Below are 23264 nucleotides of genomic sequence, written 5' to 3' on the forward strand. Positions count from 1 at the left end.
AGAGAAGGAGACTCCACACCCCCCTGGGCAGCCTGTCCCAGGGCTCCCTCACCCTCACCAGGAAGAAGTTCTTCCCCATGTTGGTGTGGAACTCCCTGTGCTCCAACTTGAGGCCATCGCCCCTTGTCCTGTCCCCACAGACACTGAGAAGAGGCTGCCCATTGCCCCTGTGTCCCACACTTCAGACACTGATAACCACTGATCAGATCCCCTCTCAGTCTCTTTTCTCCAGGCAGACCAGCCCCATGTCACTCAGCCTTTCCTCCTAGGGGAGATGCTCCAGGCCCTTAGTCACTTTCACAGCCCTCCACTGGACTTCCTCTGGGAAATCCCTGTGGTTTTTGTACCAGGGAGAGCCCAGCTCTCCATGACAAGGACGTGCTTCTCTAGGTATTTTGACTTTGTCAGGGCAACTGTTCCAGGGGGCCATTATCTGCTCCAGCACATTCAGCTACGCCGACCAAGCAAAAGCAGACAAGTCCTGGCAGAGCTGGGCTCCAACAAGCCCTGGACACCAGGGGACTCCTTCCTCCAGCCAGCCAGCTCAAACACAGCAGCTTTCAAACCGCTCTCATCAGCGCCAGGGTCTGCGCCAGCCTCCAGCTGTGCTCAGCCTTTGAGAAGATGATGGCCACTTCATGTGCCAGGGTACAGGCTTCCCCCCCATGCTGCAGCCACTTGTTTGTTTTATGCACGTACAGTCATGCCCGGGCAACTGCTCGGTGGAGGGAGCATTGCCACTGAAAGCCTGCTTTGTGTGGGGCTGCATCCCTCCTCACACCAGTGCTGGAAGGCAGGAACCCCCACAGCAGGGTGCCTTGCCACCAGGCAGACCGCAGGGCTCTGGTGATGGGAGACCATCCTCATGCAAGCAGCATGCCCAGGGCAGGTACTGCTGGGAGATCTCCTGCCATGAAGACTTCCTGGATCCCTACAAACCATTTAATTCATGCACGATGGGGTGTCATAGATAACTACGAGCGGGTTGTGCTCCTGGTGCACCGAGCAGGGAGTTTGCCTTGCTCACAGCCAGCAGGAACCAAGATCAAGCAAGATCCAAAGTGGTGGGAGAAAGGAGAAGAATTCCCTCACCCACAGAAGCTGGGCAACACAGGGACTGTGGCATTATTTAAAACGGGAGATGGAGAAAAGTTCAAATCTTCCAAAGAACAACAAGGCACATAATTCCCATTGCCTTCTGGGCAAAGTTAGGCAAAGGAGCTGGGTCTTGGTCAATAAATACATCTTGCAGCCAGCAAGATTTTGAGCCATCTCCCTGGAAACATCACCTCTCTCCTCCCGATATCACTGTTGATATTAATTCTGAATTAAAACAGACCCTGTGCTTGTAGCCAGCACCAGCTGGCGGGGCTGAGGTCAGTGACAGTCACAACAGAGGATGGCAAATGCTCAGCAATACCCCCTTTAATCAATAGCAGGAACAGGCTCATCTAATTGCTCTGACCTTTGCATGGTAAGCCTTCTGCTCTCCAGGCTGGCCTTCAGCAGGGGAGATCCACAAGCCCAACTTACTCCTTACAAATTTCCCGCTGTTCCCTTTTCCTGCCCAAGAGCAAGACCCAAGAAAAGTGAACCAATTCCCAGGGCTTTCCACAAGCAGCCACAGGCATGGGGGAACCTGTGGGAACAGGAATGAGCCAAGGTGTCGGGCTGTCTCTGCTGCACCCGACACATTGAGGAGCTGCTTCTCTCTGACACTCACCTGGAGCGAGTACCAGTTTGTAGGACCGGCTTTGAGCTTGTCTAGAAGCCCCACACAGCAGCCCTGAGGATGCTACAGGGCCTCTGCTGCAAGAAACCCCTCTCTCTAATTAAAAGAGCACATCTGCAGCCTCAGACACTGCGCAGGGGACACCACACACCTACCACTACACGAGTGCTGGGGTTGGGTGTGTTGGTTATTGAAAATACATACAGAGACAAAGAGAAAAGCACATTGTCAGGTGGGGGGGGGCTTTCAGCACAGCGTGGTCTTGGTGGCAGCTGTGGAGCATGGCAGAGAGCAGGACTGCCAGGGGGAGCAGCGTGGGCACAGTCCTGGCCAGCACCCAGAGCCCCCAGCACCAGGAAGCCCAGCAGGTCTCTCCGTGCTGGTTGGGATTGCTCCTTCAGGGAGATCTCCCAGCTCTCCCTTTCCCCAGCAGCACCTTGGCTGGTCCTGGTGCAAGAGATGCCAAGGAGCACGGCCTCAACTGGAACCTCACTGAGGAATCTTTGGTCCTGTGCCAGAGCTCAGCTGCACAAGATCTGGGCACTGACCAAGTCTAAGTGAGCACATGAACTAGGAGACCACTTGGGAACATCCATGGAAAGGGCTGGAGAACTGCTGCCATTAGAACAGTTTTTCCCATCTCTTCCCTAAATTAATCCCCTCCATGCCACAGGATCTGACAGAGCAGTGCACCTTCGTGCTACTGCTCCTGACACTAGTTCAGGACATGCAGCCACAAGACCCAACAGATGCACATCCCAACTCCCCAGCAGTCCCAGCTGGATGCTCCCAGCTCCCTTTGGGCCCACGGACACCCCAGGAGGGCTGCGGGGTCCCTGCAAGGGAGCTTTTCGCTGGGTAAAGGCCCTTAGATCTCCAGGCAGAGCCGCGAACCCTTCCTGCTGACCCGAGTCCCACAGAGGACTCGGGCTGAGCTCTGCTCTGAGCAGGCGGGGCGGCAGCACGGACAGACGGACGCACGGCCCCTACCAGCCCCGCACACCCTCAACAGCACTCAGGACACCTTACAGCCCTCTCTCTACTGCTTAATTCTCGTGCGGCTTTACCAGAGCCGCTTTCCCCGCAGGACCAGGGGCAAGAAGGGGTTGGCGTGTCCGTGTGTCCCCCCTGCAGGGGGGGGGGGGAACAGCCGCTCCCAGCCCGCGGAGGCGCCCGGCTGCGGGGTGATGCTGCTCGGCGGAGGCAGCGGGGCCGGGGGAAGCCTGAGCTCCTGCCACCATCTAGCGGCACCGCTCCGCGGGCGCAGCCCCGCCGCTGCCGTGCTCTCGGCCTCCAGCTCACCCCGAGACCCCCCCCTTGAGGCACAGCATCCCCCTTCCCCAGCCGACGAGGTTCGGTTTCTCTCGGTACTGCTCGTTATTTGCTCGCAGGAGGCTCCAGGCACCTCTCCCTGAGCCAGAGCAGCTCTCGGTTTCTCCTTGTTTCTGGCCACACGTGCTCGCTCCCATCTCACACAGGATTTCCTCAGAAACGTTTGTTTTCCATCTGTTTTTCCCTTCCTGAGCCATAATAAACCAACAAGGAGGCTGGAGCTTAAAGGTTGGGGGGCAATTTCAGCCCCCTCACTGCCCTGAGCCCTGTAGCAAGGTTTTAGCCATAACCACAGTCTCCTAAACCCCTTTGAGATTTGATTTGCCCCACTCCAGAGACACCCCTGTAGCCCTTCCCTGACCCCTTCCCACAAGCAGGTACTCACCAGAGCTGCAGGAATCCAGTAGCTCCAGCAAAGCCTGTCTGCCTCCAAGTAGTAACTTACAGGGCACCCAAACCATGAATTTAGTGCCCAAGATACCTCCTCAGAGGTCACCTCACTGACTGGGGAGGTGGGTAGTGACTGCCCCAGTTCAGTCACAACCTCCCACCGCCCAGCTAAGGAGCCATCAGGCGATCAGCACCTCCCAGAGGTCAGGATCAGGCTCTGTCTCCATAACCTTCCCCAGCTGTGCTGGGCCAGGGCTGCCAGCCTGGCTGGCTCTAGCTAAATAGCAGAGCAAAACAAGCCCAAATGCAATCACCTGTCCTCATTAATCTGCAAACTGATAAATCCTCTCACCTGAGACCTCCCCACACAGCAGAGTGGGCAGTAACTGTTCTCAGCTGCTTAGCAAGTGCTGCTGCCAAGGGAAGGAGAGACTGTGAGTCCAGGGGACACTGAATTAAACTCCAGGGTGAAAATCCTTCTTGGGGTGCTGAGCTGTGGCAAGTGCTGCTGGGAGGAGGTACAAACAGGTTATAAAAATCACATCTTACCCTTGTGCCTGTTATAATATGTCACTTTTGTTAATACAGGGCTCGGGGGTGAGATGGATACCAGGACAGAACGGGTTTACCCACAACTTTCATTTGCTCACCTTCCCTGAGCTGCTGCTGTGTTCCCACCCTTTCCCCACAGACACAACAACTCGGTGGTGTGATTTATACTGAGACCATAGAGGAGAGAACACTGTCCCCCACACTGTAAAGCTCCTTCTTGGCTAGAAGTTAAAGGTCATTACCAGAAGGGTTCTTTTCAAAGGCTAAAGGAGAATGTACTTATTGTGAAATGTTTTACTCATAAACATTAATAAAGCCTATGAAAAAGGTGGCCCATGGATTGTCCTTTATTTATAGCTACAGCTGAAATCTTGTGTTATTTACTTCATCAAGGTGCAAGAACCACAGTGCAAGGAGCTAACAACAGAGAGCAGGAAGAAATCTATGCTTAGGTCCCAACTGTTTCTTTAACATCCTACAAAGAAACACCTTCAAAAGGTAAATAGGGAATATCAGTTCTGCTAGGAAGCCTGGAAGGTTGGGGGACAGCCTCACCCACCCTGCAGCAGCATGGTCAGGTGGATGTGTTTTCTATTGGAGGGTAAGTTCCTGCTCTTAGTAAAGCTCACAGCACTTAGCAGAGCTGTTAAAGCCCTTTTTATAAAGGAGAAACTCAGATCTGCAGACACTAAAGCTGCCCAAGTTACCCAGGGAGGCAGAGCAAGCTCCTGAGAGCTGGTGGGAACACCTCAGCATGAGTGCAGGAGGAAGATACCAATCCAGGAAGCTTGCACCTTGCTTCACAGCATGGCTGCTAGTTATTGAGCTGACCTTTTCTCAGCCTGGGGTTTAGGGACACCTCAAGGTCAGTCCCCAGGCTACCTTTGAGCAGTTGGCACAAGCAGGCAGACACACGCCTCTCCGTTGACAGATGCCACACAGGAACCTTTGTGTTTGCAACTTCTCCAGCATCTCTGAGGCAGGTATTTGTGGGGCTCAGAAAACAGCGTTCTGCAAGTCACTGGATTAGGCAGCTAGGAGCAGACAAAGGAGTCACCAGAGTTTAACCCAGACGTGGGTTTCCACCGTTCCCTTCAGCTTTATTTCCACTGTCCACCAGGCAATTCATCACAAGCCCAGATTTGATTGGAGCTGGAGGGAAAAGGAGAATTTACAATCCAGATTTCAGCAGCTGCCAGCATATTCATTCACAGGAACTCTGGAGCACAACATTTCTTTGGAACTCTCTTTAAAAAGAGGGGCAAAGCAGTTTTCTTGCAGGAAGGCAGCCCTGCTGGGAGAAGGCAGATGCTGTTCCTCGTTTGCAGCAATACTTTCACACACCACCAAAATATTTGGCACAAAGGACCCGATTAAAGAAAAGCCATGGCTGATGGCAGATGGTACTTCTCATCCCAGGCTGTAGCAGCCTGCTAACATTAGATGTAATCTGATTGCAAACACAGCACACGCATTTTTTCCAGATGAGCAAGCTTTACATAGTTTTTCATTGCCCTTATTTTAGTTTGTTAACAAACATCATCGTTGGGAGCAAACAGCCTGATTACAGTTTTATCAAATGATTCCCTTCTGCTCACCCCACCCATCCAGCACATGGGTCACATCAGCAAAACGGCCTTTCCCCCCCTCCTCCATTGTACTACCTGTTTCTAACATCTGATTTTAAGCTGCTAGTACTATCAGGAGCCAGAACTGAAAGACATAGCTGGCCTGAAACCTCCCCAGGCAGCCCACAAGCAGCCCCTGGCATCTGGGCTCTGAGGGCTTTCGTTTTTAGTAGCACTTCTACAAAACAAAGCCAGGCATTTGCCAAATAGTGGCTGCCCAAGTTATGAAAGAGAGTTTGTTTAACAGAAAGCAAGTGAATACACGTCCGACCGCCTTTCTCTTCCTCTTCACTGGCTGAGGGGCAGAATTCAGTGCAGGCCAAAGACTGCTTTGCCAGTTAAAGTAGTGGCAGACTCACTCAAAGCCGAGGCCACGCTAACACAGGGCACTGACAGCCCTTCAGGGGAGGCGCTTCAGCACCAAGCCAGGGTTCCTACAGCCAATACCAAGGGGATTTGTAAAAAATACTCTATTAAAAAGTAACGTTTTCAAGAGTCATTTCACCTCAGGAAAAATGATAAAAGGCAAATCTATGCCAGTGCTCTCACAGCACTGCCATTCACTGCCAGACCTGAACAGGCACCGTTGGGGTGCTTTGTTTTTGGAGTAGCAAGACAGGCCGGCTGCCTGCGGTTGTTAAATACACCGTGCTGAGCCTTTCACACGCTTCCAAGAGCACTACTGAGGATGTCTTTCCCACTCTCTCAAGCACTAAAGACATCCAGGCCCAACTTCTTCCAGATGCCCTGGAACTGGAGCTAGAATTTAACAAGTGGCATGATCTTGATATCAGCAGCCATCATCCAATCTACCTTCATCCTCCAACCACCTCCGGTCCCCTGAGGGTGCTCTGAAACACCCGACATCTGGTCATGGTTCAGCTGAGTGACTTACACAGCAGCTGTAGTGAGGAGGAGGAGGAGGAAGGCATGATCATCATGGAGGAACAGCAACAGGACAGATGGGTCAAGGCTGCAAATTCTGCCTTGCTCATCATGGGCACCAGCTACTTGCCCAGCCCTGAGACAGACAAAAGGAAAACATCTACATACGGTGCTCGCTGCACCAACACAGGGTTTGAAATTGCAACCTGTAGTGGATTTTCACTACTGCCATCCTCCACTGGTCCATGTAACAGATGATTTATGAAACCTCCACAACAGTAACTTAGCAGCAGAAATAAAGACAACAGAATAAACTTCATCTTTTTTATTCTGCAAAGCAATATGCACATCTTACAAACACAAAATTAATCTAGGAGAGAAATGTCATTTCCAAATCAGCTATTAACCATCATGCAACAAGACAAGTGAAATGTAAGAAGAAAACAAACAAACAAAAGCCATCTTAACCCTACAATCACCTGCAGAGGGTTGAAAACCAAGGCTCAGATTCTCTATGTAATGCCAAAGGAAAACGCAAAACAAAACGGCAGCTTTCTAAGAACAAGAAAACACGTACAAATAGAATCAAAACTGATTCAAGTCATAGTTAAAAAGAAAAAGAAAACAAAAAAAGGAAAGATCAATATGATCTGAACTTTAATATTAAGTTTTTACTCTTCTGTTTGGCTGCATTTAACTTTTGTACATTGTGCCTGGGAGCAATCCAACACGCCTCAATATTGCAGCACTTCAACCCGATGGGTACCCTTACCTCTCTGCTGCAATACAGGGGTGCAAAGGGATAAACTAAGGCCAAAAATGACAACTCTCTAACATTTTCCCTCAGGGTTTGTGGGCTGCAATCTTAGTACCCCTGGGTACCTCGATACAGCAGGTGGTAAGCTGCAAAGCAGGCTCCTCTGATGACAAACAGCTAAACCAGCTTTCAAAAAATCCTGTTTTCCCCAACAGACCAAAGGCCAGTTGGGACATTTGGAGTTTGATGTTTAATTTGCTGAAACAGAAAGGACTCAGCTTTGCTTTTTTTAAAGGAGTCACGTTGTGTTGGGTGTTTCCTGTTTCCAGAATCTGCACCACCACCCCGACCTGTCTCCTCTTCCTGCCTTTGGTCCCCAGATGAAGCCACCCTCGTAGGCAACTCCAGAAGTCAGAACTAATGCAGAAGGCTGGGTATGCGCGAACAGCTCGGACAGTTTTCATGAGAAGCCATCTACCTGTTTTGACTTCCCTGACTGATTTCAGGGAAGCACTATCAGCCCATAGCAGCATCAGGAGAAAACTGGAAACTTCATTTTATCCCTAGACTTCAAATCAGGCCATCTCTAAAGCTTTGCCTTAACATCCCCGGAGCTAAACACGTTAGTTCATACCACTTAAGTAACTGAAATTCTATAAAGGAAAGATGTTCTGAAGGAAAGGGGGACCATTTTGCTTCAAACACTCTGAAGACTAATGAACTTACTGAAGTCCCATACTTCCAGAGCAGTAGGGTACCGTTCAGTAGTCTCTGTAGGTAATAAACTAAGAATCTTATGCCAGCATAATTGAGACTGTGAGATTTTTTTACTTGAGTTTCTTCTTTTGTGTGGTTTAGAGCAAAACTTTACCAAAGGAGAACAAAAAAATACAACCCAAAAAGCATGATGTGTATGTATGCCAGCCTCCAGTTATAGTACCTGACAAGAATGCTGAAAGACAAGATGAAAGGTCAATTAAGGCAACAAGTGAGATTTTTAAAAGCAGTGGTGGAAATGTCTGCAGGGAAACCCTGATTCCTGAAAACTAAGGAGGCTACTCAATAACAAGCCAGAAAGAAACAGAAAAAGTTGAAGCAGGAAAGGGAGAAACACACAGAATAAACCCTCTGGTTTAAGAACAGACACAGAGAGCAGTGTGTGTCGCACTGTGTGGTTTCTTTGACCTTAATCACAACAGCCCTTAGTTCTCTCCTTGTCATTTTCCCCTGAGTGGACAGCGTGAAATGGAAATGGGACAAAGCTAATCAAAGTGTCATTTTCAGCTGCCCTTCAGAGATGGATGGAGGGTCCCAAAGTGAAGCTCTATACCAGACTATGGGATTTCTTCTCCTTTCATTATTTGCACTCGCCCAAGGCTGTGCAGAGCCCCAGCAGACTGTTAATACAATACAGCTTTTTATTAAGTTTCGCTTTCTAGAAAAAATAAAAAGCAAAAGAAAAAAATAAAAAGCTTAGAGAAAGCTGCTCTGCAGCAGACATGCAATCCTGGGTTGAGGGCTGCGGATGGGAGGCCAAGTGGAAAGCTTTCCGGACAGTCTCTATGCTGACTGATTCTCTGGCATTCAGCAAGCCAAATAGGGAAAAAAAAAATCAAATAAAAATCAAAACTTAGCACTTTTCAAGAAGAAACATTTTTAAAATGGGACTCACCTCTTACTTTTTGTTTTTTTAACTATCAATAAAGCACAAGTTTGTCCTACAACCAGCACTATTAAAATGTGAATATGTGTTTTCTTCCCTCCCCCCCCCTCAAAAAAAAAATCTAAAACGTTGATATCTTTTCTTGCAAGCAAGGAGCAAATGGAAGAAAGTATTAGGCCACACAAATACACATTTAATTCATGTAGTAGATTGGTGGCTTTGGAAATGCAGTATTATATCAAAGGTGCATACTGTTTCAAACACACTGTACATATCATTGGGCAAAAAAAACAAAGATCTGTTGGTTTGTTTGAGACACTTGCAAAGGCATCTTAACCTGCCCAGATGCAGCTAGACAAAAATATCTTGCTCTGACTATATGTAGCCATATCACTAAACATATCTACACAAACATTCGGCTATGTCCACAGGTAAAGACTTGAAAGTTTCCGGCCGCACTACGATGCGGAACGAGTGCATCATCTGACCTATTCTGAATATACTTTTATAAATATGTACAAATCAATTACAGGCACTTGAAATGTCTTTGGTTGGAATAAACCAACATTGCAAGATAATGTATTCACAGAGTGTTAAGACCCATTCTGGGTTCAGCAGGCAATGATTACGGTTCTCAGTCATTCTCAGTAAGAGGAGAGGGTGGATTATGCTTCTGACAAAGCAACCTAAACAAGAGGAAAAAAAAAGCATTTAATTAAAGTCACATTCTTAATCCTGTAACAGTGATATTACTTATCACCACACAGCTGGCATATCTCCTTGCCTTTCCAATGAACCTTGAAAAGTCTAACTTGGAAAGGAAATCAAAGTAAGTCTGATGGGGTTTTGTACTTCGTGTAACCAATGAAAGAACCCCCCCCCAAGCCCCAACCAACCCCCCTTCCTAATGAATCAAACCAGCTTACGGTACAAAATATCATTAATATCAAAAAGGGCCAATGTTAGCTTCCTACTTCACAATTAAACATATCCATTTTAATCCTGCATGAGAAGTGCGGGTCTCTGATGCAGCACCTGTTTCGACAGCTCTGTCATTGTCTTAATATCATTCTGATTAACCACCATGAGGGTTGTGTATCACATTTTATTCAAAGTTTTCAGTCTGCTGTGATAAAAGATAAATAGAACTACTCAATGCTACCTGTCCAATGCCTCTATCTATTCCAAGGGGTGCAAGTAATGCCAGAATTATGGAGCTGCCTTCCAGCACTTCCTGAACTGCAATAATCCACTTCCATGGGAGAGAAACCTAACTCTGAGGATCTACAAAGCACATGTACGTGTTTTTAGCAGCAGTCAGTACTGTCCACAATGAAACACCCATGTCTATTTGAAAAGGAATTAAATCTAGAGATAAGAAAAACCAGTCTGTCCTATGTAAAAAAGGAAGTTTTCTGTGTTTTCTTATCAGAGTCAATATTTTGCTGTTACAAAGACTCACCTTTTCAGAGCAGAATTCTGTGTTGCTTTGCCGCAGTTTGCTGGGTCTGCCTTTAATAACTGCATAGCAGAACATTGTAATCACCATCACAAAAAGGAAGTAACTGGTATGCATGAGATGCAGGTTTATTAGAGAGCGATCATCCTGCACAGAGAATTAAAACCATTTACTGACAATGCACCAATAGCTGGCATTTTATATTAAAGCCATAATTATCAGATCAGCACAGAAATTACTTCATGAATCAAGTTTCTCCCCGTTATGCAGCTGGCACAGTAATGAAAGTGATTCCTAATTGTGGCACATAAAAAGCCAAAATGGTCCTGATGTTAGAAATCTGAACTACAGATCTCTCCCCATTTGCTGGCAGTGTCTTTCATCAAATGATTTCAAAATATAAATGTTAGTTATTAAAAGCTGTGAGGCACATGGAGATTGCATGCAGACCATCATGCACCAGGGGTAAAGCTTATCCAACCCTCTCTCTCAACCCTTGCACCACATAATAAACCAGTGCTAAAGATGAAGATTTTAGGACATGAGTAGAACCACATTCAATGAAAACAGAGCTAAGCATTTATTCAAGGCAACATATAAAAACACCATGGCACTTACATCTGGAACTATAACAGTTAGTTTGGGGTTTAAAGCATGATAGACTTTTCCGATTGCTCCTTTATAACACCAGAATGGGTTATAGTCTTGTGCATATTTTGTATTAGAGTCCCTTGCTGTGGTAAAGATCTTGTACCAAAGCGTGGCGTTGCTGTATGTTTCAGGAACACAATGTGGTGGCTGGCTGCAGAAAACCAGAAACAATTAGCACCCTGATTGCCATTCTCCATGTTCAGTAAGGACAACTTCTGGAGCCAGGGCAGCATAAAACAGAGTTTGATTTTGGACACTCCAAAAACAACGAGAAAAAACAAAGCTTAACCAAAACAGTGCATGAAACCCATATGGTGCCTATACTAAGACCAGGATTTAACTGCACATTGTTCCTGTAAGTCAACACTTCATTAGCAACAACTTCATTAGATAAACCCTGGTTTTCATAGGGCTGTATACAGTAGTAGGGATCTATCTGGTGGTTCTCCAGTGTGTTTTGGATGGTGTCAAGTCTGGAGAAGAAAAAGGGAAACTATTTTGATGAAGGGTCTGTACCTGCCTGGGCACGGCAGCAAAGCAACATTTGGCTTACGCTGATCTCTCAGCAGGGAAGAGGATAAGAACCTCAGTGTTCAGCCTTAGCTCTCACACAAGGCAGTGAAACTAGGCTATAGGCTATCTTTCCTAAACTTGCACAGATTTTTTTTTTTGTTCCTAGTGAATGTAAATCACAGGTCACAGTGAAAATCAGGTAGGGGGCTATAGTTCAAAACATCCACAGGAAAATCCAGTATTGCTAGAAGACCACAAAAGTCTCTAGACAGGGTTTTACTGCGGAGGAAGGAAGGTACATAATTTCCACAGTCAATAATGTTCATCAGGAAGGAACAACCTCAGCGAACCAGCTAAGGAATTAATCACCCAGTACCCATTTGATAGAGGAGTGTTTAAAATGCACTTACACGGTGACAGGAAATACATTGCTGGCTGCTGTCACAGTCATGCAGGTTGTGAACACGACCTGCTCGCAGTGGCCATGAAGAACGCAGTCATCTGAATTCCAGGCAGCTGGCAGGGTGAATGTAATATTTATCTCCTCATGGGATTCTCTGCCTTTGAGAAAGGAGAAAAGGAAAGCTGATTTTCATTTACAAAAGTATCTGAGCAACAATCACTAGGATAAGGACAACATACAAATGACTAAGGCAGCAACCACCACCCTGAATCCATGCCTTTGAAGTCATCCAGGATCTGTACTATCACCAAAGAGAGCAAAAAGAAAAGTTAAAAACCAAACCAAACTACAAAACCCTCAGCTGTTGGTCTTTCTAATCCCTCCTGCCCCCAGAAGTGGGGTCATTAGGCTCCTTTCAGAAATTCAAAACTCGCTATTTATGAGTGAATTCATGCATAATCAGAGAACTTCGTTAGCCTTTTTTCTCCCAAAGGCTTTGCTCCACATTTGCTTTTTCTGATGCTTACTTTTCAAATTGGAGTTACTTGTGTAGACAAAAAGGTGCCAGCTGATACTGAACTGCAGATTTACTCCAGATGGACATATTCATACTGAAAATGAACCCAGGCTACTGGAAATGGAACTTGCATTTGATAGCTCTTAAAGCCATAACAAAACATCATAAAATACAGTAATAGAGATTTACAGCTAGAGTATATGTCTCCTCACAGGTCTCTGAGGTTCAAGACATCTTTAGGCATTACTATAAAATGCAACCCTGGCTAAAAGCTAGAATTCAATGATCTATGATGAATTTCTACTAATTTTCTACAATCACCTGTCAGAACTTGCTGGCGGGGCAGCCCCAGAGCAGATCAGTCTCTTCACACCACAGGAACTGTAAACATCTTAATTATTGTTGTTTGGGATATTAGACCTTATTCATGCATGCCTTTTACATACACTATTTTTTTCAGACTACATGCCACTTCATCTCTAATGGATATCCTTTAATGCTTTTAAAATGTGAGTTAAGGGCTCAAAGGTGTATCAAGCTAGAAGTGCAGATAGTCACCGCAGAAGCTTTTGTTCCTTGGAATTTCTCTGGCTTAAAAATTACCTTTCCTTGTCATTAGGTTAATCATTTAAAACTGCAAATCAAAGCCTAATGTTGGCAAACCTGCAGGTTCTTTTCCATTCTGGATTTTTCCTAGCAAACAAGTGAAGGGGTCTATATAGGTATCTGCTCCCAGCGTAGCTGGAGACACATCTGTGTTCTAAGCCAACAAATTTCTCTCTCCAATAATATGCTGAATTTGTATCTGATTATGTAGCTCTCATTCAGATTTATAAAGGTCAAGTCTTGCATACCTGAGAGTCCAATTTGGTGTCCAAAAATGGTGGAACTCAGGTGTGTGACGTTGCGAGAATATCCACCAAACGGTCTGAGTGGGTCCAGGGTCAGCGTGATGGTAACTGAGATGTTGATCGGGCCGGAGTCCTCCAGAGCCTGTGGGGACTGCGTAGAAGATCTCGCCTGTCCGCTGGTCACGGTGCTTTCTGGAGTTGTGGTATCATTGATGAGATGCTTTAAGGTTTCATTCTCAGATATACAGAAGTCCAAATCATTAAACCTCAGGAGGAAAGTATTCCAGTCCTTAAAACAAACGTGAAGATTTGAGCCAGATTAGCAAGCTAACCATTGATTGCCACTTCTCTGGAGCAGACCTCGGTACGTACCATCCCACCCACAGTTCCAAGCCACGTCACAACAGTCACATGGCTCACAAAGCAAGCACAAATACCAGCATGGCTGTCTCAGCAGCAGGCAAGGTGTTTACAAAAATTAGACGTGTTCGATCCCAGGCACCGCCTGACCACTGCTCAGTACAGCAGCAGAGTGTTCTCCTTTAAACTACCAAAGGGATATACTAACTAGGTCTGTTCTCAGCATGCCCAGGCTATGAGTGGTTTCCAGCAAGGTCTCCCTCGTTACAGAACAGTACTACTAGGTAAGAGGCTTCACAAACAAAGTAGCTGACACAGCAGAGTAAGAAAAAGGCTTCTAGCCATAGCAGTGAAGATCCAGGTCAGACAATACAGCCTCACCTTATTGAAGCTGTATTATACAATAAGCTTTTGTATCTTATTGATACAGCCTTTGCTTATTGAAATAAAGCAAACAAACTATTCAAACATTCATACTGTATGAATTTAGAGGCAAATATAAATGAAGACAATCTCCCACAAGACTCTGTGCACTCCCTTGAAAGGGTTCTTGGGAGGGAAGAAACCTCAACTCATTACCTTTGGGCATGTTTTTTGAATTAGTATTCCCACTGTTTAACTCAGGATCTTCTTGTACCTACCTCTGTCATTTCTGGTGACTTGATCTCCTTGATTTTGAAGAAATACCCCAGTGTCAGAAAAGCTATTGCCATCGCGCTGACACTGATCATAAAGACCACAAGCGGAGGTCGACTGCTGATGTAAACCTTCAGGTTCTCCAACAGGTTTATGTTGAACATTATTCTGATTGTTCACCTGAAAAGAAAGAATATTACAACAATGTCTCTGGGTTGTGTGTGCGCTGCAGGGCGGGGATCAGCAGATCACCTAAGGCAAAGTTCGACAACAAGAACTGGAATCGTATCCTGAAGTGAGAGTCAATTCTGTGACTTGGTACTGTTCACTGAACACAGACTCAGCAGGTCTTAAATAAAGCAGAAATCAAAATATGCTCAACATCACCTTCCCAGCATCTGAAATTGCCAGCTGGGAACAGACCTTAAGAAATGAGGACAACTTCTAGCACAGAGACGCTGCTCATAAGCGGTAAAGCAGTTCTGTTCTTTCCCCACACTTCCAGGCAAGACATACACTGCTACTCTTCAATTCCAGCAGTATCTGAATTCATCAAATTACAGCGTGGACAGAGTTGTAATGCAGCCCACAGATAAAACTTTGTACATCCTTGCACATACTTTCAAAACTGAGACTGAAGCCTTAAAGATCCCCCCCTTTGCCTCACCCCTAGCCCCAAATGCATCCACTTCCAAAACGGGATCCCAGAAGCATCCTACATTATTCTAGGCTTCTGCATCAAGAGTCCCGTGGTCAGAAACACCCAACAACTGCATTAGGGTGTGGGGGTGGAAGACCCTTTTATTTGATTCTTGCAGGGTCTACAGAATTTTTGCTAGAGCCTGTAAACAAAGAGAGGACCCTATACATCCTGAGGCAGTGTACAGGATAATGAATTTTTAGCCAAGATACACTGTTGTGTCTGATTCCCCTTAAAAATTTTCATTTGCCGAGCAGAAAGACGCAAACTAAGCTCCCCCACCTCCACTCAAAATGAAAAGCAAACAGTACAGTGCTAAAGGGCAGCCTGGCAGCATCCACTTCAGAAGCTTCACAGAACTTCAAGCAAAACCTCTTATCTTTGTCTTACCTAAAACCCTGGTTGCAAAGACCTTTAATCCCAACTAAACTAGATACGTTAGTTATCCTCAAAGTTCACGGGAAAAGGTAAACTTTGGGACTAGCATCTAAATGGAGCAGTGCTTTAATTGAGCACTGCAATGGTTAATGATGGAGCATTCATACAGCTCTGATAAGATTTAATTAAATCAGGGACTCTGGTCCCTGCAGGTCTGAGTGATTCTCACCGACTTTTATTAGAAGCACAAGCCATTTACAATCCAGATGTAGCACGGCTGAAAAGCTGTACGCCTGAGGATGAGAGGGACAGGTTTTGAGAAGGGGGGCAAGGGAGCAAGTGATCTTTCATCTGATCTGTAGATTTAAAAGACAGCCAGAGAAGGAGAAAGGACAAGCTTTCTGACAAAGTCTTTTTCAGATCCCACAACGTACCATCACCACAACTTGCTGGTGTTACACTCACAATTTTCCTGGCAGAAATGCTTCTGTTAGTCTTAACAGAAAGAATAACTGCCAAAACCTGTAGAAGTGCCCCAGAGAGGGGGAAGATTCAACTCACTAAGAGACCCAAGGTCCTGTGGCAGTAACAGGACTCTGTTGTGTGTGCTGACTTTCCTCATCTCCTCCTCACACACCTCTTTGGTGAGACCTGCTGAAGCAGGGCTCACACCAGAGCACAACATCATGTCCAGGGTTTACTATTTTGCACCACTGACCAATTTTCACCTGCTCTGCAGAGATCAGGAAAGCCTGCAGCTTTTTATCAGCAAGAACGCTGATAAGGGTGCTGGAAACACCTCTTCAGAAAAAATACGGGGTGTTTCAGAGTGAAAAGCACAATGCAGGGAAAGGATTGAGAGAGGAAAGAAAGGGTGAGGACAAACATACACCTTACCGCAAGCTGTGTGTCCAAAACCAGGCCAAACAGGCCAGTGACAGCAACAGGAATGTGAGGGAAAGGGAAAGCTGGTGTTGGTAAGGCTCATGCTGGGTACAAACCACACTTCTGTACGTTCTGCCTCCTGTCCCTGGTAGCAAATTTCTTAAATGAGCCCTAGTTAAAGATCCCAAACGCTCCATCAAGAAACATTGGAGACACGTGTTGAGATGGAAGAAAAGAATAACCAAAAAGATAAACCAAAAGATGAACTGTATTCAGTGCTCCCTTCTGAATTTCCTTTTGAAAACAACACAGATGCGGGCTTTATTACAGCATTTAATCAAAGCTGAATTTCACCCAGAGCATATAGAGTGCTGTGATCCCTTTTTAAAGGGGTTCCAACAGCTCCATTAGCATTCTTGTTTACCAGAGGGTCTAAAATCAGCCATAAAAGTGGCTGTGCTGAAAAGGCTACATATTAAAATATCTGGGCTTATATTTTAATGTAAGAGATCACCAGCTTTTAAGTGCTGGTTGCTTAATATGCTCCCATAACTCAATGGCTTTGAAAGCAATTAGAAAATGGTATAAGCTGCGATTTCCATAGGGTAATATCCCTTCTGAGCGTTCGTGAGTGAAAAGGGAACAACTGTGGATTTCGATAGCAGAGCTCACATGAAAACAGCAGCTGGACACAGTGCAAACCAGAAGGAAGGATGTTTCCACTCTGCTGCCTGAAGAACTGCTGGGTTTTTTTACAAAATAAAGTGCTTAAATGACACTAATTATCAAAGAACTTGTGAAACAGATCGGTACATGTGAATCAAAACATCTATTACCAATAGATTTTAAGGGTTTGGTTAATGGTCCACATGCCAACTCCTCCTTTCTGTTAGGACCTGTTAGAAACACAACACAAACACTGGTTTTTCTCCAAGCTCTAGTTGTAATTAACAACTTCCTCTGTGTAAATGAATAACCTAAAAATAAAATAAATATAATTTAAACTTTTATTTCTCTTTCGCCCAGTTAAAAAAAGAGAACCTGAACGCTATTACCTCCCGGCAGGTCAGGAAAGCAGGATCAGATTTCACTTTTTAGCTAAATAAATAATTTAGAAGGCGGCTCTAATAACTGCTGCCTGCCTTCTCTTTGCTCCTGCTAAGCCTTTTAATACTCGTGCAATAAAAATCTCCACAGTCTGCCTAACAAGTAGCTGAAGCGCAACAGGAAGAATGAAAACTGCCAGCCCGGTACATTGGCCACCGACTCCAAAGTAATTGCTGGGTATTGAGGTCTATATGTCAAGACAAAGTGCCACATTCAGAGGTCCAGCTGGTGGCACTCATCAGGAAACACTCACCAAGCACTGGAGAGTGATTGTGATCCTTAATCAGGCCCTACAAACCCTGGAAATTCTGTTACACAGCTAAAAAGAGAAAAATTGGTAAAGGATGGAAATACACAACAGTCAATAGGTGAAAGTCTTGGGCAAATGCAGAATTGGGAAGCCATCTAAAAAGTGAGGAAACAGCCACTTACTCTACAGTGTTGGGAAGTCTTCCTCCACTGCAGCTCAAGACCTGATACCGTAACCTCAAAGAAACAACATTTTTAATTCTTCCTTATTTGTACATGTAAGGGTAGAGAAAAAGATCTGTTCTGAAACAGACCTAAGAGTTTTTTTCAAGAATAAACTGCAAATGAGGAAAATCTTGAAGTGTATCGCACAGACAGACAAGTCAATGGAATGAATCACAGCAGAAGTATTAAACTCCCATTTCAGGGTTTAGGATTAAAGGAACTGAATTCCTAGCAACAATTAAAAAAGAAAAAGCATGCTGTACTAAAGCAGGTATTAGCAGTAAAATTGCAGTTGCCAAAAGAAAGAAGAAAAAAACCAGAAACCAAACCACAGAACTGAATTTTGAAGAGATCAAAGTAACATCTGACATAACTTCTGCCTTTCTTGCCATGATGTTGATGACTGTCTGTCCAGTAGAAAAAACTTAAAGCCACATCATTTCCTTACAAATGTTTCCCCTTCTTGTTGTGCACGTCAGATAGTCACAGTCTATGTTTTGAGAGGGTTAAATAATAAAAAACCCCATTGAAATACCTTAAAGAAGAAAAAGATGGGTGGAAGAGAAGGGCAGCAGGACAGTGCTGCTCCATCCCAACAGCACGCCAGCAAGACCTCGCATGTTTTCTAAGCCTGAACCTCTCATTGCACCTAACAACGTTTAATCTTACCTCTGCAGTCCACTTTATAAATAAATCAATTATGTTTTCAAAGATGCCCCATTATTGGTAGTACAAGAGGGGTTAGGAAATGGGTCACATCAGGGTTAACCACTCTGAATGAAAGTAATGCGTGCCAGGAAAACATTCAAACACAAATCAACTGAGCTGTGATTTTCCTAGCAAACCATCCATAAGTAACATGCAAACAAAGAAATGGTGTTGATCTCAAACTAAAGTGCCTCTCATTTAGGAAGAGTAAACAGTAACAGGTAACAAAAATAGCTGTAACTTGGCTTTCTTCTCTCCAAACCGATGTCCAACACCTAAATCACTAAAATAATAAAGCAAAACCGATCAGTTGTGTGCCTCTTAAAGTTCAGGATATTCAAAATGATCTGTCTGAGCTTTATAAAGACTAATTAATAAGAACATCCATGTCTCTAATGCCATCAGCCTACTGAACAGAACCAGCGACAGTGACCTCAGCCAACGTTATGACTGGAAATAAAGCCACTGCTGGGTCTCAGAGCAGCAGCAGTTATCTGCCCTTCCCTTAAGAGAAAGAAAACAGGAAAAAAATGAAAATCAAACAGAAGTTTCTGAACTCACCAGGACGCTGCCCTTTTATGCCCCCAAATGAACAATTCATTTCTACTGCATGAACTATTACACCTTTTACAGTCAGTTTCTTTTAGGAACTGGGGGAGGCAGAAAGGGAGACAGAGCTGGCTCCTGGAGGAACGATGGAAGGGGAATCCTCCTGGGCAGAGTGCTTTCTGTCCAGCTGATCCTCTTTCCCCTTCTTCAACGTTAACAAAAATAAAACAAAGTAAACAGACTCATCGTAAATGCCATCAGTCTTCTTCACAAAGAAGGGGAAGAGAGGTAATCAAGATTCACAGAGGCAGAGAGTCGATGAAAACGTCACTTAGGAGCCCTAAGTCCACAGCCATCAAGTACAACCAAAAAACCAGCAGCCAGATGTGCACAAACTCCCTTCTTCTCAGAATGGGCAGGGAAAAAGCATCCAAGTGGGAGATAACAGTGAATCTCATCAAACCAGCCTGCGGCTCACGGCATTCTCTGTTTTACTTTATCCTATGAATGTGGTTACTGATTAAAAAAGAAAAGGCAAATGCATTTTCATCGAGTCTGGAAGCAGAAAGCCAGACAGGAAAGGTCTGGTCCGTTGTGCATGCAAACAGCACAGACAGGAGACACGGTGCAGCACAGAACATCACCTGTTGAAGAGGAGATGCCCTCCTCGAGTTACTCTGGTAACAGCCTCAGGAACATGTGGGGCTTGCAAGAACAGAAGGAGCAAAACGCTACTCACATGAAATGTTTCTTTTCACCCCTCCAAACGCTTTTCAAAGCATAATTAAACCATTTCAGCATTCCCAAGAGCTACGTAAGCAACAAACATTTCAGTTCTACCCATAAAACAAAGCCAAGGAAGGGAAGTAATTTGGTCAGAGTTACGGTGAATTTTAACGAGCAAATTGACACTGAACTTCAAACACCCAAGTTCCTGACTACAGCTCTTGTTAAAGACAGAAAACTTACAATAAAAGTAGCTGAGTTAAAAAATAAAGAGGAATATTTGTGGATCAGAGGTTACTCAATCTGCATACATGAAGTTTCTGGATCCTGAACAGCCCTCCCCGACAAACGTGGGTTGCAGCCCAGAATATCTGTGGTGGATTAATGCAAGCCCCCCAACAGCTGATGGTCCTGGGACAGCAAAGCTGATTTTAATTTAGCACTTAAAAAAGCCCCAACCAACCTAGAAACAGAGAAATACAAACAAGTTGCAAATATTTATTTTTTAAATGCTAAAAGGTTTGGGGTTTGCTTTTTTTTAATTAAGAGCCAGAAAAGGGTAGGGAAGTTATGAGCCAGGAAATACAAAGGATGCAAGGAAAGTCTTCTTTCACTGGTTCAGTGAATGCTGAATTTTTGTTAAAAGTGAAAAATACAATTTAAAATATATCCAGCTGTAAAAGTAACCCTAACCTCTGGTTGAAAAAGAGACACTCTGCTGCCAAACTTTACTCAGGCAGCCCTGTTTGCCAAGTGAGCCTGTGCCATGGGAAAGAGTATGCTTTCACTTACAAGAGTTCTGGCTTGGGCATTTATTAAACCTTCCAACTTTTACAAGTCAAAGTCATGACTTACAACATGACTTATCATAATCTAAATCATACGGACGACAATAAAACATACAGTATTAGACTCAGGGATTTTGAAGTTGTATTAAAAAATGCTGTTCTGCTCACTGATGCATGAGAACCTGGAGGAGGAAGGCAGAAGTGAAAGGGTTTGGTTTTATAGCATCTGCCAAAGTCACAGGAAAAATCAAACTCTGTGTATGCTGACAATGGACAGACAAGTGCAGCTCACAGGAGACTCAAGAAGTATGAAAAGTCTCAGTAATGGTTTAATAATCAGAAACTGGTTTAGTGATCAACTGAAGAAGGTTAATCGTTGACTTCATTAAAGCTTCCCATTAAGGAATGTGGTACAGAATTCAGCAGCCTAAGAACAGAAAAATGCCAGGAAAAGGCTCTTCAGACCCCTCCTAATGAGAACTGTAAGGAGAGACACACCGACAGAAACACAGCCTGAATCACAAGCAGAAAATGAGTGACAGGTAGAGGAAATGGCAGCTTTAGTGGGAATGGCAATGGAAAATAAAGAGTTCTGGATGCAGAAAGAAGGTAACCTAAGAGAAGTAGGAGAACAGCCAGCGGCCACTAGTGAAGGAGAAAATACAAACAGCAGCAAAACAGACTGAAATAAGAGACTTGGGCAATAGCTGGAATCTCAGGGATATGGCAGTAGTATCACTGTGCCTGTATGCTTCACCCCCTCTGGTGAAAAGAAACAGGACTTTACAATGCTGAGCCCAAACTCTGTAGGTAAGAACGGTGAGTTTTACAGACAGATAATTACCAAAGCCCAACGTGCCAGGGCAAATGCTTCCAAAACAAAACCCACGAGTCCTGAGTCCTGGGAACCAGCTTTATTCCCAGGTCAGAGGTCTTCTTAAAAGAAGATAAAAGAAGAAATGCCCAACAGAGACATGCTTTTGGCAAGGGGAAATTTGGGAAAAGCAACAAAATTCTGACACCAACGAGCTTTGTTAATACATAGTTTAGGGCTCATTTGATAAACCAGCTTCAGTTCCACAAAAAACATTATGCTATTTGATGCTGAAAAATAAAGCTGCTGACAGCTAACAGATCTGCAGGAACACTGTCAGGGAGCGTTTGAGGAGGGAGCTGCACTCCTGTGGTATGCCTGCCATCCATCCATCCGTGGGTAACGACAGGCTCCTGTCTCTTGCCGGATGCGCCCGGCTCACACAAAGGACACCGAGGTCTGTCTGTTCGTGCCCTCAGATGCTCCTCTCCTCTCACAGAGGACAGTGACTATTTTGTATTGTCAGGCAGCACTTCAAGCAGGAAAGAAGAATCACATTCCACCCGCCCTGAGCCACTCCTCAAATATAGGAAATAGCAAAGTTACTAAGGTCTTAATCCTCCTAGGGTCAAAGAGCATTCAGTCTCGCAAGCACAATTCAGTATTCCCTCTGCTGCCTACAAAAGTTGCCCCCTGTCCCACAGACACCTGCTGACCAGAAATTGGATGGCAGCTATCACCCATTCCCAGAGACCAGAGGAAGAGCAGGTGGATGGAAGCGGCTGAAGCTCACTAGATGAGCCTAGAACCTTTTTGTATGTCCAACCTAGAAGCAAAAGGATTAGTATGTATTTCCTAGAACTGATAAAAATAAATTAGTGCTTTACCACAAAAGACAGCCCCAGCCACGACAGGCTTTCATCTCCTGATACACTTCCAACTCCAAAACTTCTCAGAAGTTCGATGAGGATGCAGAGAGTAATCCTTAACGAATTCTAAGACTCCAAGTTTATCTAATAGGGCAAATTTACCTGTGTAATTACACCCCTCGAGCTAATCATGGAAATAAATTTCCCCGGAGAAGACAAGCCCTGAAAAAGCAAACAAAGTGAAGGAGGGTGGGGGAGGCTGTGCTGTAATCTGTTCTTTCCCTTGACAGGCAGAGATGTTTCCCCGGGTGTCTGTACCTGTAGTTATGATATACAGTTCAGATTTTAACGTGGGGGATCTAGCAGCCATGTTCTAGGCGTGAGGCACCAGAAACTGTGTTATGAGAAATACAGCACCTTTGGGCATCCATCAAAAGAAAGCAGAAGATCATAAAAAGACGGATATGTAGTGAATAAGTGAAAAAAGCCAGGAAGGAATCCCTGTTCAGAAGCTGTTTTGAAGCAGAAATATTTTTACTGTTACTGGAATTACTGTTTCTCACTATTTTTTTCATGGCACAATGCCACAGACACAGAGTTCGAGCTAACGACCTTTTACATAAGTACATATATATATATTAGGGGTTTTTTAAAGCAGAAGTAAAGAGTAAATTAAACCAGAACCAGAGCCGCCAGCCCGAACGACGCCCGTTTACTGCCGCGCAGCCGGCCCAGCAAACTCCAGGGCTGCAGAGCCCCGCGGAGGCGGGCGGCGGGCTGCGCCCCCTCACCGGCTCTACCCCGCCGCCGGGCCGGGGCTCCCGCAGCGGCGCTTCCACCGTTACACAACGGCCACCGGAGGAACCCAACGCCCCGCTCCCGCCCCGCCAGCGGGATCCCGGCGTTAAGGCCCGCAGGTACCCCCGCCGCACACCGG

General features: G+C 45.1%; 1 protein-coding gene across 1 annotated transcript; it reads right to left on the bottom strand.

Moving 5' to 3' along the window:
• Positions 1-9604: 9604 nt before the first annotated feature.
• On the bottom strand, positions 9605-14493 carry TMEM248 (transmembrane protein 248; the record flags this gene model as incomplete). The annotated part of the gene is made up of 6 exons (XM_084273071.1): positions 9605-9625; positions 10402-10545; positions 11017-11200; positions 11973-12123; positions 13337-13622; positions 14335-14493. The coding sequence occupies 6 exons, from the start codon at positions 14491-14493 to the stop codon at positions 9605-9607; spliced, it is 945 nt and encodes a 314-aa protein (XP_084129197.1).
• Positions 14494-23264: the final 8771 nt, after the last annotated feature.

The sequence above is a fragment of the Gallinula chloropus genome (genome assembly GCF_964237585.1).
Source record: "Gallinula chloropus genome assembly, chromosome: 19".
Lineage (NCBI taxonomy): Eukaryota > Metazoa > Chordata > Aves > Gruiformes > Rallidae > Gallinula > Gallinula chloropus.